The sequence below is a fragment of the Hydractinia symbiolongicarpus genome, chromosome 9 (assembly GCF_029227915.1).
Source record: "Hydractinia symbiolongicarpus strain clone_291-10 chromosome 9, HSymV2.1, whole genome shotgun sequence".
In the NCBI taxonomy this organism is placed as follows: Eukaryota; Metazoa; Cnidaria; class Hydrozoa; order Anthoathecata; family Hydractiniidae; genus Hydractinia; species Hydractinia symbiolongicarpus.
The window spans coordinates 23,859,228-23,877,377 of record NC_079883.1 but is presented as its reverse complement, the minus strand read 5'-3'; the positions used below and the strand labels follow the sequence as shown (position 1 = coordinate 23,877,377).

At 36.4% G+C, this 18,150-nt stretch overlaps 3 protein-coding genes across 3 annotated transcripts; 1 reads left to right on the top strand and 2 right to left on the bottom strand.

The window, feature by feature from the left end:
- The first annotated feature begins 270 nt into the window (after positions 1–270).
- On the top strand, positions 271–3,176 carry LOC130657857 (uncharacterized). Its single transcript, XM_057460851.1, has 3 exons — positions 271–518; positions 651–1,189; positions 1,273–3,176. Exons 1-3 carry the CDS (start codon positions 271–273, stop codon positions 3,174–3,176), a joined length of 2,691 nt encoding a protein of 896 aa, XP_057316834.1.
- A 2,381-nt stretch (positions 3,177–5,557) lies between these two features.
- On the bottom strand, positions 5,558–16,991 carry LOC130657979 (N-acetylated-alpha-linked acidic dipeptidase 2-like). Its single transcript, XM_057460990.1, has 17 exons — positions 16,657–16,991; positions 15,673–15,952; positions 15,074–15,196; positions 14,335–14,512; positions 14,095–14,185; positions 13,627–13,713; positions 13,451–13,539; positions 12,802–12,921; positions 11,881–11,963; positions 11,641–11,704; positions 11,130–11,197; positions 10,279–10,364; positions 8,829–8,919; positions 7,822–8,086; positions 7,370–7,451; positions 6,703–6,795; positions 5,558–6,086 (listed from the first exon to the last, which is right to left on the bottom strand). Exons 1-17 carry the CDS (start codon positions 16,890–16,892, stop codon positions 5,906–5,908), a joined length of 2,217 nt encoding a protein of 738 aa, XP_057316973.1. The 5' UTR covers positions 16,893–16,991; the 3' UTR covers positions 5,558–5,905.
- A 425-nt stretch (positions 16,992–17,416) lies between these two features.
- On the bottom strand, positions 17,417–17,931 carry LOC130657980 (NADH dehydrogenase [ubiquinone] 1 alpha subcomplex subunit 5-like). The gene has a single exon (XM_057460991.1). The coding sequence runs from the start codon at positions 17,879–17,881 to the stop codon at positions 17,540–17,542; it is 342 nt and encodes a 113-aa protein (XP_057316974.1). The 5' UTR covers positions 17,882–17,931; the 3' UTR covers positions 17,417–17,539.
- Positions 17,932–18,150: the final 219 nt, after the last annotated feature.

Below are 18,150 nucleotides of genomic sequence, written 5' to 3'. Positions count from 1 at the left end.
GCAGCAACTCGCGACGCTCTTGCCGATCGTCTGAAGAGTGTACGAGACACTGTTACTTCTTATTATAACAGAGCAAGGGAACAAATTGCTGGAAGAACGACGCTGCACGATGAAGTTGAGAGAGAAGCGCGAGAGGACTTTTACGATGCTGGAGACATACAAGACGAATACAGCGGAGTCGAAGACATCAAGCACATGTTCCCACAAGAGAAAAACTGATCCAAAGGCGTCGAAGACATTCAGCACATTTTTGATGAAAATGACACATAGATGTTGGAAGACGGAAATCGCGTCAAGACATGGCGATTCAACAAGAACCTTAATCAGCCACTGGCGGAGGTCATCATGCGAAAAATTACGCCCTACATAGACATGAGAGTCAAGGTAGTCTACAGTTTTGCTTGCACCATCTACGAAGCAGGAGGTGGCACGGCTCCGTATCACAAGAGCAAGGGAAGCGAAGGATCGCTTACGAGCCTAGCTGACATCGAAGCCTTTATCGAAAAATGCGAAATGCAGTAATTAGATCTAGGAGATCATGAGTTTTGGGGGAAGGCGTACTTACCACCAGAAAGAACAATCAAGACCCTGGGATCGTACGAAGGGAAAATAGTCTTCCAGCATGTGCAGATCAAGATCATCTCTACGAGGGAGCCCTTGTTAGGTTGTGGACCTTTACCAGACTGGTTGCGGGGGAAAAGGTGCATCTACAGCTTTGACAAGGAGGATGAAAGAACCGACAATTTGTGTATCTGGAGATACCTGGTCGTACACTCACGTGAAGATAAGAAGCAAAAAGAAAAGTACATTACTCGGCCAGCTCTCGCACTAGCACGCGAGTACTACAACAATCCCAAACTAAAGAGGGAAGAAGTACGTGCTACGAAGCTCGTTGACTTTGAGGGGATAGCGAAGCGTTTCAAGATTAACATCAGGGTCTTTGAACCCAAGACCAACTCTGAGAAAGCGCCATGGAGACTCGTGTACGGTCAGAATCAAAACAAAAAAGATTTAGACACGATCAACCTCGGCATGCTGGATGGGCACTGTTTCTACATTAAAAAGATAGATGTTTTAACGCAACACTGGGAATGCGAAGCCTGCAAACAGCGATTCAACAGAGCTGAAAACCTAACAAGACACAAAAAGAACGAGTGCGAGGGAAAAAAGCCGACTATCATCTGCAAAGGCGAGAAGGTCAAGCGCATGCCTAGCAAGTCAGAGAACGCGTGATTCGCTACGGGGAGAAAGAAAATAAGGTCTACCTTGTAGACGGCTATGAACCTCAGACCAGGACAGTCTATGAGTACCACGGCTGCAAGTGGCACAGATGCCCCTGTCAAGGAACAAACACGAATAAATATCGATATACGGCCACCAAGTCTAAGGAGGAAGGCATCCGAAAACTTGGCTACAACCTCGTGACAGTGTGGGAGTGTGAGAGCCCACCCAAAGCCAGGAGGTACGTCAAGAAAAAATTTCGACCCTACCCTCACTACATCGTGTTTGATTTCGAGGCCCTCATGCTCCCTCTGAATCAGCGGCAAACATCCGATCTAACATACATCTCGGAGCATGTACCGGTCAGCGTCGCCATTCACGATAGTCTGAACTGGGATCCAACGTTCCTGGAGCACGATGATCCCAAGATCTTGGTTGAACGATTTGCGGAGCAGCTCGAAAAGAGACACGCCATCATCGTGAAATATGTGGAGAGAATGTACCCGAGACCTGATGATTTTGACATGCTTCCAGACAAGACTCAGAAGGCATGGAACGAGGGGGTAAACCAAGTGGCCGTGATTGGCTTCAACAGTGGTAAGTATGACCTGAACATGATCAAGCGGTACTTTGTCGATCAAATTGTCAGAGACGATAGCGAAAAGATCAACGTGGCGAAGAAAGACAACGACTACATGTTCCTCACGACCTCAAGGTTCAAATTTCTCGATATCAAAAATTTTCTCGCTCCTGGTCTGAGCTACGACCGATGGTGCAAGTCTCTGGATTGCAAGCTCGAAAAGCTAGTGTTCCCATACGAGTGGCTGACAAGCTATGACAAGCTAACCCACGTCGGACCCGTGGCGTACGAACACTTCTATAGCAGTCTTAGTGGGAAAAACGCCCTCTCTCTTGATGGGCACGAAACATTCCGTGCAGAGTTTTACAAGCGAGGCTGCGTCACCATGATGGACTGGTTGCGTGAGTACAATTTAGCCGATGTGGAACCCTTCATCGAAGCCGTGGACAAGACAAGGCTGCAGTACTACGACGACGAGATAGATATTTTAAAAGACGCGGTAAGCATTCCAGGCGTATCGATGCGCTACGTCTTGAACAAGTCTCTACGATTGAATCCAAAGCTAGAGCTATACACACCAGGAGAACCATGCAAGCACAAGTGTAAGGTAGACTGCTACCAGCGGTCTTGCAAGGCGTGCAAAAAGGTGCAAAAGGCTTGCACTGAGTGCACGAAGAATGAGGCGTATGAACTGCTTCAAACGGGCATGGTGGGAGGGCCTGCCATCGTGTTCTGTAGGTATCACGAGAGAGACGTGACGGGTATTAGATCTCACATCTATGGTCGAAACAGTAAAAAGTGCAAAACCATTCTTGGATATGACGCGAACATGCTGTACCCGAGTACGTTGATATTTTACTTTCCTTGTGGGAAGGAGAGGCTGATCAAGATCAAATCACCCACGGCTGAGCACGAGATCAGACTGTTGGCAGAAGGGGTGCAGGGCGACAGCTTATTCGGTTTTGCGCAGGTCGACATCGAAGTGCCGAAGGAGCTGTATGACAAATTCAGTGAGATGGCTCCACTGTTTGTCGTGAAAGAGATACCCGACGATCAAATCCCTGAGCACATGCACAAGTACCTAAAAGCAACAGGGCGAAAGCGTGTTCGAGGTACGCGTAAGCTTCTAGGGTTGATGAAAGCTAAAAAGATCTTGTTGTACACTCCGGTGCTAAAGTGGTACCTCGACCACGGCCTGCAGGTGACAGCATTTTACCAGTTCATCGAGTATGAACGAGGTAAACCGTTTTCGTGGTTTCCGGAAGAAATTGCGGATGCACGACGACAAGCCGATAAAGACCCAGACAAGCGTATTGCGGGAGATACAGCCAAACAGAAAGGGAACTCGTTCCATGGGAAAACGATCGAGGATTAAGCGAGGCACGCTAATACTACGTTTACCAGAGATGAAAAGAAGGTCTATGCAGCGATGAGATCGCCGTATCTTGAAGATCTTGAAGAGATAGGTGATGCTTACGAGATCCGAGAAGGAAAGAAAAAGGTGCATATCGACAGAGCGTATCAGTGCGGTATTGCGGTGTACCAGCTGGCCAAATTGCGCATGCTTGAGTTCTATTACAATTTTTTGGATAAGTACGTGGATCGTCGAGACTTTGAATACATTTACATGGATACGGACAGTGCCTATTTTGCCATCTCTGGAGAAGAGTTACGTGATGTTGCTTGCCCTGAACTGCTTGACGAGTACGATAAAGACGTGAAAAACTGGTTCGTTATTGATAAGTACTCGAGTCGAACAGGAGGTCTGTTTAAGCTTGAGTTTATGGGGTTTAGGATGATTGCCACGACAGCCAAGTGCTATTTCGTCGAAGGAAAGGAAGGCACAAAATTCTCTTGTAAAGGCATGTCGAAGAAGCATAACGCTATGACATGGGAGAGGTATAAGAACGCGTTGAATGGCTCTATTGACACTGCGAAAAACGTAGGTTTCCGGGTGCGCAACCAGGGGATGGTTACGTATGAACAAAACAAGCTGGGTCTCTCGGCTTTATATGATAAACGAAAGGTGCACGCTGACGGCGTACATACCTCCCCTCTTATGTTGTGAATAGTGAGGTTTCCTCGTTTACTTTTTTGTGAAGTACCACTTCACAAAAGCAACAAAAAAGGGTTCCCTTGCGAGGGTTTTGTTTTGAAAAATAAAAATGATGAACGACATAAGCCTCACTGTAGCAATAATCCTTCCTTACGTCTTGATCGTGCTCTGCTTTTTGCGTTATAGAACGCTTCTAATAAAGATGAGTGAGATTACAGCTATATTTGATGTTGCAGACACGGAAGCCTTTCGACATCGTGAAAAACCTATCGACAAACGTCAAGCCTTGAAGGATGCTATACGCAAAGGCAAACAGCATCTCTTACCGAAGAAATGTACTGAAAGCTTTGCTGACAAGGCATCAGATGAGGTGATCGAAAAAGCGTATGCGGAATTCATTCAACATGAAATTCACGAGAAAGGAGAAAAGACCGTTAAGGCACTCTCCCCACATGCGATTGACATGTACGCGAAGGTCATAGGTAATGTTGTTCAACTTGATAGTGTGGAGGGTCTGAAAAAAGACATCGAGGAAGACCCGATTATCAAGGACTCCATGGCAGATTTGGGGAGACTTGTGTACTCTGCCTTTGGAAAATTTCTAGCGCCAATATTGGTTGTTGGTCATACATTTAACCATGCCTGCCAGCATGTGTCCAAGACAGATAAAAAGCGAGATGATGAACAGCAAGAAGAAGAAGATGGGGAGCAGTCAGATATTTAACAAAAAATTGAAAATGCAGTATTGGATGGTAGACGAAGACGAGTACCGAAATGTTCTAAATAAAACTGCAAAGCTAGCCGAACTCTCACGAAAGCGAAAAAACCACGCATACGTAGAGGAATTTCTAAAAGGGTGGGAAGCCCTGTTCGCGTACGGAACCTACACATTCGAAGGGGAGGTAGACTCCAACTTTTCATCATCTGATGCCTGGAAGCTGATGCAGGATCCTGAAGACGCACATCTTGACGAAAAGACGAAAAGTTTCAAAAGGCAGATGATAAACTTTATGCGCGCTCTAAAATGGATGCAGTGCTGCGGACGTCTCACACCTGACAAAATCCAAACTATCCATGAAATCATGATGCGCGGGGAAAAACACAGGGGCGGCAAACCCGTGCTGACAGGGAAATACAGGACGACTAAGGCATTCGCTGGTTTTCACGAATTTGCCCCTGTTTCTGCAATCCCAAGGTTAGTGACGCCCTGGATCGATACTACTCTACAGAGACTGACGATCTGATATGGAACGCGGTGAGGTTGTTTATGGACTTGATTAATACCCATCCATTCGAAGATGGGAACGGGAGGCTATGTAGGCTCGTTATTTCCCACGTACTTGTGGAGAGTGGAATGAGTCTCTTTCCGGTTTTGCTTAGCTCGTTCCACAAACGCGGCAGGCGCCATTACCTTCAGGCTGTTATAAGGTTTGAAGAGAGACCATCGTTATTCTACACGATGGTCTGTAGGTCTTTGGTGAAGGTTTGGGATAATTTTGAGCAAAACTTGGCTCTACTAGAAAAATTCACTGATTCGTCACTACAAGGAAATTTTGTAAAGCCCTTTAAAAAATTTTATCGACAGTCACCTCTACCCCCAATCTGAACACTTCGGATAAAAACCTCTTTTCGTCTACTATTTTTCCAAGGGGCAAGTCTAAATAAATGAGCGAATCTAACCAAGTCATAACCAAGAAGAATGAGGGTCGTGTTGCTTGTATTCCTAAGGTATATATTAACGTGCTTACTATTTTTAACATAATATTTTGTATCTATCAGCACAATGTAAATTGTAATGTGTATTATTTATTTTATACATAAAATATTATCATAACATTGTTTTTGACTGGAAGATGTCATTCTCAAATTTTTAAACAACCTTACGTTTCATATGGAATAAAAGTGTAAGCCATGCAATTGTGATCTTCGGACTCTTAAAAAATCTTAAAAAAAGAATATTAACTATTTTGCAACATTAACTTTTTTACTTACTTCTAATATATTTTAAAATGTGTTCAAAACAAAACGCGAAAAAAACAAAAAATCTCTCAGTATACCCGCAAGACTTGAACGCCCTGCAAAATATATTGATAAATTTGTGATATATCTCTACGCAGTTGATCGATGCGGTAATCATCGTAATATTTTCCTTCCAGGAGATCGTCCACAAGCGCAGGAAAACAATTTCCACGATAAGAGTTATACCTGGATGGGCCGTACAATACATGTCTAGAACGAAAGAAGAAATGTGTGAGCTAAAAACAACTTTCTTATGTGGTCACACGTTCTAAAGGAATATTCATACTGCCACCACAAAATTAATTTGTTGCCATGCTAAACCCTTATCTTACTATATTTGGTTACCTAAAGGGAAGAAAATTTCACGATTTCTCCTCGAATTCGATTGCTTCAACTTCACAAAATAAATTCTTGCAAAAAAATATGATTTTCTGTGAAAATGCATAAAAATATATTCCTGCCAAAAAAACCTTTTTATTTTTGTATGTTACATTTCAATAACAAAAATAGCCCTTCCCTTTACTGTCATTCACACTTGATTATAATGGAAAATATCTAAAATTACTTTACTCAAAATTAAATTTATTGCCCTAATTTCCGCTTTGCTTTTTTTCTTCAGCCCTAAATTTTCGCGCAATAATCTGAAAAATTTATGCTAATTCTTTCATTTTACCCTCTTTCAATTTTTGCGCGAAATAAATTACGGAAGCAAGTCTTTTTCTTGACTTCTCGTCAATTTTGTCAAACGTTCTGACCTAATTAGCATAACAAAGTAATTAAAAGCCTGTTAAATCTAACCGGTTAACGAGAAGAACCTTAAACTTACTTGATGTAAGGTCTTCCGGGAAGACCGTGGGGCGCAATAAACGCCCTTTCAACCGCCATCATCTTATCGTTCATCATCCGCACTTGTAGATCACTAAAACGATAACTGAATAATATAAGCAAACAAAAAGTTGAAATTCTTCGTAAAAATTTTTCAGGCTAATTGTTCTCACCAGCTGAATGTAGTCATTCAGTATATTTTTTAGCATTGACATATTCCGTGCGGCCGCTACAACGGCTTTTTATGGTACATCCCCGAACATAATACATTGGGAAAAAAGGGAGGAATTTCACAGATCGCGAACACAAGCAATTAAAAACGCCGGTTCTATCTAAGTAACACAACTCCGGTTAGATTACGACTCTTAACGTGTGCAACTTTGTTCTTACGTCAGCGCGGTCTAATTTCGCGATATATCGGACATTTCCGGCGCGTGGAGCGGATTGTTCCATACTGCGGACAGCGTGGAAAGTGAAGCTATCGCATTCTTGACCTTGGTTACTCCACCTACACCCTGCCAGAGTAAAAGTTTTGAAGGCTGCAGAGCACTGGTCAAGTGATGCTGTTTGCTGTTTCGAAAAAAAGCTCAAGAAAAGACAATTCACTGAATATTATGTTTAGGATTGCACCTGTATCATAACAAATAATTCTAAATTTGTTAACTTACTCATGCGTATCAATTTTGCTGATGCGTTGATGGAACTCCTCGGCAACAGTTGAAAATTTTTGAATTGCTTTCGTAACATATCCTGAAGAAGAAAGGTTTATGTACACAAAATAATGATAACGATAAGATAATTGGATAGGAAACAAGCTTCAAATTGCCACAAATATAGGAAAATTTGGGGACATTTTTAAACCATTTGCAAAACAAACTAATACTATCCTTACTAAAGTATAATAAAAGCATTTTAAAACTTAGCGTATAGGTAGCCAACATTGTAACATGAACCCCTAATAATAAGTTTAAGCCGGTAATTTTTTTAAAAATGCTTCGAAAAACCAAATATCAAAGGGAGGGAAAGGGAGGGAGTAGGAAGGAGTTGAAAAATCATTGAGTTTCGAGGAAGCAACCTCGCTCAATGACTAAGAGAAATTTTTATCAAGCATTAAACCTACCAAAGCCTTCTCTCAAAACCTTTATGGAAGTTATCATCGAGTATTCTTTCAAGAAATCATCATGACAGGTCTGTAACCGTCTAGCATAATCTGTAAAGTTAAAGGGCAAAAATGCTGAGTCAGCAAGCAAGGACGCTGTTAGCGACCATACTTTACCAACAGCAGCGCAATGTGTAAAATCTGGATCCATGAACTTTTGTGCGAAATAAAATGTGTCATGCAATGAGTGATATGTTGCAGGAGATGGGGTATCGTCAAAAGAGTCCTGAAAAGAAACGTTAAACAACGTAAGTTACCAGACTACTGTGAAATATAGACAGATAATAGACTATTTGTGAAAAACAAAATTTGGATGTCTTCATAAATATAATAGTGTTCCATAAGGGAGAACAAGTTTACAAGCAACCAAGTTGGTAACAGCTGAAACTGAGATTTGGGTTGAAACTTAACCAATTAGTCGAATTGGAAAGTTTTAGCAACTAATTCTTAAGCTTACAATCTTGGTAAAAAATGTGTTGAGACAAGAGAACTAATCTCGAAATTCGTTCCCACAGGCTACTAGGCTATTTATAGGCTATTGAATTCAGCACGGTCACTTTCTAAATGCTGTTTACATGACCTACATGTGTGCAAAACTATTTTCAAACCTTCTCAGTTAATATACCGTGCTTTAAGGCCGATAACATTGTAGTAATTGAGAATTTGTACTTTCGCACAAAATAAGTTCCCATTAAAATTTTTGAGTAATTTACTCTTCACGAAATTCGCGCAAATTGATTTTAGAGAAATTTCTATTAATACTATTTTGTTATAAAAAGCCCTTAAAACTATGGTACATTAGAAACAGCAGGATTAAAAAGACTTTCTAACTTTGCTAGTTCTCGCAAAAACTAATACTTTATCAAGGTAAATGACCAACGACTTTTAAACACACGACCCGGGGGGGTTAACTTCGCATTTAAAGTATGAAAATATAGTGAAAAAAAAATAAAAAATATATTATTTACCCTGTCGTATGTGTATCTGATATCTGTGACTGGAATTCCAAATCGAACAAAGAAAGTTTCAAAGTCACTTCCAGAACCTGGCACACGCACACTAAATACAAAGGTAGATATAAATTTTTTCCTTGTTAACTTTAAGGTGACGGTATACCTTTTGAGCATGGTTTATAAATCGTTCGCATTTTTAAACACCTATCAAATGGTATAAAAATAATTTGAAACTTTTTAACTCGTGAAATGTACAGAGACATTTTTGAAACACCCCTGCCTTCAAAAAAGTGACTTCATTTATAAACCTACTTCGTTTCCAAATCTCATTCGACGTTCTTTAGAATCGTGATACATGGATGTAAACACGATTTTTTAATTATTTTCCACAAGGTCCCCGTTTTTGATTTATTTTACTTTTTCTCAAAAAGCCATTTTTTTATTTAAACTTTCGTTTTTAAGATGTAATATCTAGAGAATCGTTGACTTTTTGAAAATAAAAAAGAAATCGCTTTTAGATAAACACGTTGGCTTCAGCACAGTAGCACTCTCCCTTGTAGATCTTCTGTAGTTTTGTAAAAGAGATTTGAGATAAAACAACACTACGGAAAAGTGTTTTAAAGTTTTTTTAAAATATCACACCTTTAAAGCATACTCATGATGATGGTGATACTCTCACATTTCCGAGGCGATGAATATTCAGAAGGTTGTCTTTTTAAATTTTATTATTCGCAAAGAGGTGACTGAGAATACCATAGAAATAGATCTTTCTAAGTCGTTAAACATTTTCCTGTGACTTGCAGAAACAGAACAGGATGGCATACATTTTTAGAACTGAAAGATTTGGATTTTTTTTTCAGATGGTCATTTCTTTTCGGAAAGGAAATATAATCTATTTTTAAAAGTTATACTCAAGAGGATAATAAGTGTTAAAAACATTCACTCTTAACTCTATTTGAAATTTGAAGGACCAATCAGAAAAAAAAGTAGTTATTTGGATAAAGTCAATATTCCCTTTCAAAAAATAAATAGTTTCACCATTGGAAAGATCGTCGTTTCTTTAGTGGAAATTGCTAATAAAAAAAATTGATTTTTTGATACAATAAAGGTATACCGTCAGATTAACCATGACGGCGTGAATTTCAACAACGACATTGTGATTTTCAACAACGACATCGTGAGTTTTAACAACGACATCGGGAATTTCAACGACATCGGGAATTTCAACAACGACATCGGAAATTTAAACAACGATATCGTGAATTTCACCAACGACATCGTGAATTTTACTAGCGACATCGTGAATTCCAACAAAACGTCGAAAATTTTAACAACGACGTCGTAAAACTTGAACTAAGACGGCAATCACGATGGCAAAAACCGAAAAACTATCGTAAATTTAGAGGACTTTAAATGGGCTCACAATATAGGAAAAACAAAAACGTTGCATTGAATTAAAATATACCTTGGATATTCCATGTTCTTCTTCTCAGGTGTTTTTTTTGTCCATGTTTTTAAAAGAGATGAGCCAGGCGCGTCAGGATCTTCAACCTGTATGAAGAAGGATTGCCTTAGGGAAAGAAATTCGTGCAGAAAGAATTTTAGCGGAACTTATTTTTGCGATTGAGAGGCCTGCAAATATTTTTTTGCGAAACAAATGTTTGCAAATAGAAGCGGAAGCGGAAGCGCAAGTAATGTTTGTATTTGTAACTCTTATATTTATAAAAAACTAAGAAAAATGATGATTAGAGAAAGTTTTATTGAAGATATTATTTCGGTTTGTCTGTTCAGTATTCATATTACTGTGGAAAGTTTATCATTTCTTTAACATGATAGTTTAGGAGGCGACGTTTCGGGAGATCCTTCTCCCATCATCGGGGAAAGTAAAATGATGTTGAACATGTATTTATATAATTGCAGAGGATCGAAATTAAATTAACCAATTATATAAACACATGCCCAGCATCATTCTACTTTTCCCGATAATGGGAGAAGGATCTCCCGAAAAGTCGCCTACTAAACTATCATGTTCAAGAAATGATAAACTTTCCACAGTAATAGAGAAAGTTTGCTTAAAAATTATCACCAACATACATTTTTTTTCTTAAAAAAAAATCAGAACTTAATTTGCAATTGATTACTTTTTACGAAATTTTTTAACGTTTTTTCAAGTGAAGTTTTGTGAAACTTAATTTTGCAAATAGGGCTTAAAATCGCAAAAAAGAAGTTCAAAAAAAATTTCTTACATTTAAGTAGCATATTCAAAATGTTCGTGTACAATAAATTACGGCGCAACAACTCGAAAGGAAAAATTACCTGATCAGCTGCTTGAAACAAAACTGTTGCAATTTGCGACGAAGATTTTGCAGATAGGGTGAAGTTACCTGAGAAAAAAAAGATCTAATCAAAGCAAGTAAAGAAACAAAAATGAATCTTTAACAATCGTAGACGAAATGTAAATTAAAACACCCTCAGAAATACTATTTTTGTTAAAGGTACTGCACCGGTAACCCGTATCCCCCATTGTCAATGTTGGATTTATGCAGTGCAAATTACTTCAACTACAGCGACGTTTTTGGGCAAACTTTAGACAACATTAATATGGGGAAATAGGAATAAAGGCCAGTATTTCATTATTTTGTTTGCAACTGCAATTTGCACCTTTTACGTGTTCTTGATATTTCTACGTAACCTTCTATAGGTTAGCAAGTGACTACATGGTCTGCACATGCTTTACTTCAGCTAATTTCTATTTTTGCAGACACGTTCTAAAGACAGTACGTTTTACATATCGGATCACAAAAGTAAGCTTCTAAAATAATCTTACCTTGAACTGCAGAATCCACATTAAGATAAGAAACAACTTGATTTGAAATTAATGACGCATGCTCCTGTAAATATATATATATTAGAAATGTCCTTAGCATATATTTGTTTGAAAGAAAATACACTCTAAAAAACAAATGTTGTAAAAACTGTATATTGCCGTAAAATCACTTTTTTTATGTGTTTGCTTTTGATTCTTCGCAAACACGCAAACACTGTAAATATAACAGTACATGCTTACTTCAATCCATTCAGTAGAACCAATCAATCCATATTCTTCTGCATCCCAACTACAAAACATAATCGTGCGTCGAGGCTTCCATCCTTATAAATAAAAGCACAGTGACGGTAACAAACCCAAGCCAGAACTTTATTTATAAAGCAAATAAAAATCTTTTTTAATGTGGCGCAAAAAATATTTCCCCGATATTCTATTATTTTTTTTCGTAAAAATAAATCTGTGCAAAAAAACACATTATTTTTACTGTTTGGACATTCCAGGGTGACCACTAATAGAATGAGAACAAAAGTAAGGATATTAAGGAGAATTAAGGAGACAAATCGACATTTTTTAAGGATACTTTACTGCGAACGAGGATAAAAAAAATAAAAAAATAAGGATAATTAAGGAGAAAACAATTTTAGTTCTCTATCTTTAATGTTACATACTACGTTCTATGATAAGAAAATTATACATATTATACAAATTTACATATAAACTAGGCCCTGAATAATAGAAAATATAGAATTTCAGGTAACAGAGAAATACGTCTATTTCACTGGTGATGAACAATCCATGAACACATTTCCAAAAAAGTTACGATCAGAAAAATTAAGAAATAAGGAGAAATTAAGGAGAATAGCTAAAATTTCAATTTTTTAAGTATATTTAAGTACTTTTACGGAGATCTTCTTTTTCTAAGGTTATTCAAGGAATTTAGGGAGTAGTGGTCACCCTTTCCACCGTAATATTTTTTTTAGTTTTATTATCGCGAGATAGCTTTTCAAAATGCTTTATTTAATCGATTCACCTTACAAAAATTGGTGAGATTAATTAATCTTAGCGCATAATAAAATTTCTTCACGCAAAAATCTCTGACAATAGGGAGACAGATGTGAATCGATTAACAGACGCACACACAACCACAAAGATTAAATACACCTTTCTTCACAGCCACACCAACAGCACGAACCACCTCGTTAAGCACAGCTGTTCCACTCTCTGGATCCAATCCTCCCATAACCCAAGCATCGTGATGAACTCCCAACATAACAATTCGATCTGAAAAAAAAAACACAGAAAGAATTCGTGAATATGAAAAAAAACTTCAATGCTGCTAATAATAATTAAATCTAGAAAAAAAGACTCTAGTTCCTGTCTTTTAAAACGTCTACTTAGTAATCTGAAATTAAAGGTTGAAGATTTTTGTCTCAACCTACACTGATTTTAAATCGTCAATCCTAATTTTTTTTTTTAAAAAAATGAAAATACCACAGGACATTTTTTCTTATTTTCTAGCACAAAGTTGTTTCAATTCTCATTGCTTTGTCACAACGTTAGGAAATTACAGGAATTTCCAAAAAAAACTTCTTTTTCAAAGATTTTTCAGCAACTTATTTGAAACTGATGAACCACTGCATATAGTAATTACATTACTATAGCTAGTGGTTCATCAGTTTAAAAAAAAACATCCAACGAAAGTTTAAAACATTCATGTCTGTATCTATTTTTAAAAGGTAAATACTGAACAGAAACAGTGGCCATCTTTCAGTGACTTGCCTTTTATGAAAAAAGGGGCCAAAAAATATACCTGGTTCCACAGCACCAACAACTTTCCCAATTACATCGTAAACAGGTTGGTTGACAGTTTTTACAACATCGACGTTTAATGTAAACGTCCTAAGAAGAAAAAAACATTGTAATAAACCATCTAAAGCATATTGTGGCATTAAAGAATTAACACAAAAAAGGTATACGTATATATACTTTGTGTTATTCACTGAAGTGTTTATCCTGTACGTGAAGTTCAATCCACCTTGCCATTCTTTAGGCGCGACTGTTCCATCCATATACCTAGAATTAAAAAAAGAATGTCAATTGAAAGCGTTATTCACACAGCAGTAAACAAATATGCACAGATCAAACAACTGCTTCTCAGTAGTGGTGTTGCGATTTGATGTTTTAATGTGACATTCACATCGGCAAGTAGAAAAAATAAAAAATAAACATTACAAATATGAATAATACTACAATATATACGAATCATGCAAGTTTTAAACAAAAAAATGAAACTAACAAAGTTGCTGGACGTGAAGAGTTTTAAAAAGTTTCACAAAATTTTAAAAATTAAACTGCTGAGCAATTCCCACTGACGTGTTGGCTGAAAATGTTTCCAAACAAAAATATATAGTTTTGACTGCAAAGTGTAAATGCATAAGGTATGAATTTGCATACTTCATTATTTCTAGAGCATCTGAATACGAAATAGGATGCACAGGGATTTTGGGTGTATCTGTGTTGTTTTCATTTAGACGATAAATACCATCTAAAAATTAAAAAGTTAAATATTACCATCAATAAAAGCTATTTTCACATATTATATCAAGAGGGTGTTTCTAAAAGAAAATTTTTAGAGAACATTCTAAAAGAAAATTTTTAGAGAACATGTGTGCCCAGAACGCAGTCAGTAGTTACCTATAGCTGGAGCACCCAGTGTTTGAGGATCGGCACCCAGCAAACTGATCGTTCCTCGCTGAACACCATCAGGTGGAAGCCACCAGGTTTGTGGATATTTTATAGAACCAACAGAATATTCAGCTGGGTCAGAATACAAAATGACACCAATGGCACCCGCTTCTTCAGCAAGTTTAACCTAGCCGTTAAAAAACTTTTGTTGAAATTATGTTTGTTTTTAATAATCTAACGTATAATGTCCATTGTGTGTCCGTCTGTAACAGGCAAAGTCTATTATATTTTTAATAAAAGCACATATAAAACTATAAACTGTATTTATAAAACGTTTGCTCAAATCTCTTATTGGTTAGAACAAATTTATTTAGTTGGGAGTCTTTTTATTGAAATTAACAACAAACCATTTTATCAGAAGCACTGATTTTTGAGTGGATACTTCCATGGGTTTAAATAACTAGTCAAGTTAATAAAAGTAGAGGTAAACAAGTAATATTTACCTAGTTAGACTGTTTATTTTTGTTATTGTTAGCATATATCGCATATCATAAGCACAGTATTTACTGGTACAGCTAATTATCACAAACTGGAAGAAAATGTATTTAATAACTCATTTGTTTTAACAAACTTTAAAACTCAAATAAGTAAATAATCAAAGTATATGACATTTTATGATTCTCTAGTTCCTAAAAAAATATTTCTAAATTAATCCATCCAAAATACATATCCCCCTTAGGTTACATACTTTATTTGCTCGAAATATTCTGCCATATCTACATAAAGCAATCTTTCCTTTTAAACTGATGTTGTGTTGTCTGAGATAATGGAAATCCTCCATCTTGCCATAGTTAATATAAACAATGGGCCCCTATATACAAAGAATAAAATATAAGTAGTAATAGACAAAGTTAATGGCAGGAATATTGCAACTAACAAGTCGTGTTTCTTTTGACATATTTGCAGACCTTCTGTATGCAGACGTGATTGTTGGCAACTTTTTATGTTTTCACTGTGTATGTAGTAGTTTCATACGTCATACAAGGAAAGGTCTTAAAATCGAAGTAATTTACTTTACACAATCATAGTTGTTTCTAGGGACACTTCTATACTCCTAGCTGTGCCAGGAGTAGAATTTTCTTTTGATACCAATGAAGTTTAAAATGATAATACAACCAGTTGGTCAATAAAGTTCTGCACACACAATTATATCCAATTATGGTTCTAATATTTGATTTCTAAATTTAAAAGTCTAACTGTGGCACAGTTTATTTCTTATGAACAAATTGCAAAAAAATCTTTTACATATGCGAATCAAAAACAATTTGACCAATAGCTCACATATACCTGAGCAACTCCTTTAGCAGAATATGCATTAAATGGTACAACATGTTCAACATTTTCTCCTGGAATCAAAACAGTTTCATTAAGATGAGTTCTGTACAATTCTGTGGAATTAGAAGTCTTTACTGAAACGAAGCCTGAACTCTTTGGCTTGGATAACATGACATTGTACTGTTTTATCTCCACATTATCCAATCCATATGAACTCCATTTCTGCTTTAATGTTTGGGCAAAGGAATAGCTGTTTTGTCCACCAGCTCGATGAGATTTTTCTGTGAATGACCTAGAATTATATGAAATAAGTTTATTCTGATAAAGGAAAGGTGATTGAAAGGCCCTTTAAATGTGTTGTACACAATTGTGTAACTGATTCACATTATTTAGCAAGACAGCTTTGAGAAATGCTAATGTCATCATGTTTTACAATGTTTCTCAAAAAAGAGCCTGTCTAATTCAATTTCTTTCCACTGCGATAATTGCCAATGTGGATCGCTAGTTGCTTGTTTCACATATGCAATTCATATTTATATATTTGTGATTTGCATGCGCCTATTTTAAGTATTTTCATCTTCATGCTTATAAGAATGGTGAATTTATATGGCAGATAAGGCTGATAACTTTCTATAAAAACATAACGATAAGAATGCCACCATTAAAAGAAAATTTCTTTCAATAAATGTAATATCTGAAGATGTAAAGATGCACTTTCTTGTTCATTTCAACTCTGTCAAAAAATCTTTTGTTTTCTTTCCCTTTTCATAACCAAAATATATCATTGGTAGTAAAAAAACAAATTCCTTCATCACATTAATTAATAGTTTACAACATTGGACAATGGAAGGTTGCACTTTTTATACAACTTGCAGCACATTGTGAGTAATGGATCCAAGTGCAGTTGATTTCGCTTTCATAATGTATTCTTTTTTAGGTGTCCCGTCGATGTTAAAAAATTCGGGTTACATTTTTACAGTCAATACAAAAACGTACCTCAAGTTGGCTTCAATTCTACTGTTACTGATACTATTTTTCACCATGTTGTGAAATTTGTCATACTTCACATCGTGCCTTTTGGTAGTTGATTTTTTGTGAATTGTCATTGATACAACATAGCCAAGTAAAAAACCGATACACAGGGAAACAATCAATGCAAATATGGCGCAACCTCTGGAGCATTTGCTTGTCTTCCTTGTTTCAACCAAATAATCTTCATCCTCCTGCTCCATTTTATAATCTACGTAATTTGTTACACAGATGATAAAAACAGAAAAATATTACCTATAAGAATGATTTAAACATTCATATTTCTGCTATAAAAATGATGTGAATATTATTAAAATAGTTGCCGTTTCTTGCTGTCTTTGAACACTAAGTAAAAAAGAAAGTCCAAAAAAGTTCATTTCATTTAAATCAGGTTAGCCAGATCATAAATAAAACAAAAATGTTCCAGTTTCTAATATTTCGACTATAGTTCAAGTCATCATCAGGGAATAAAATATTTTACAACAAGTGGCCGTTATATATGTAACATTAGAATAGTGATAGTTCTTTAGAGGCCATTAAACCATGGTTCAATGTAGGTTTCAATTCATTGATATACAGTGTAATATATAGTAATTACCCTAACCCTAACCCAACCCTAATAGTAATATTTTGTTTATTAAGATTATATAATAAACAAAATATTAATAAAGAAACTAATAGTTATTGGCAGTAGTTGTAGTAAAATACATAGAAATGATATATAATGAATGGTTAAAACAATCAGTGGTTATCTTTTTGTATTTGCATTTAATAATAACTTGCATTTACACATATAATCACAGAAAGAAAATCTCTGAAACAACATACAACTAAATGATATTGTATTTAATCAAGACCATTGTCCATGAGGTTCTGATGACTCAGGTGCTTCCCACGGCTTCCACTCAGTCATTTGTTCAGCTAATGATAATTCATCCCGAGCTTGTATCAACACCTCCTCAATCTGACCACAATTTATTTTCTGTTCTAGTTTCATAACATCTTCCTCTGTATTGGCAAGATTAAGTCGGTGTTTTGTAATTTCTTCCGTTTGTTGTCGATACACAGAAGTTTTAGGCATTGATCCAAGAACTGTTATTGTTTTCATGTACAGATCTACAAGAGATTGACGTGGTGCTTTGGAGACAGCTAAACCAACCAATTGAGTGGACTTTTTCAGATATTGTGTCATATTTGTTTTCTAAAACACAATAATATTTATAAATCATAGATATAATGACTTATTTTATTTCAGCAACTGAAAAAATTGGCATTGAGCATATAATTGTTTTTAATAATTTAAAAATACAGTTACGACCAATTAAAAAAAGCCATCTCCAATATAGAACATTTTAAATTGTTGTAGGTATACAAAAATCAAATTAATTCTACTTAAAGTCTTCTATAATTTATTTCCTTTAAAAACAAATTTTCCACTAAAAATCTAAAACAAATTGTAAA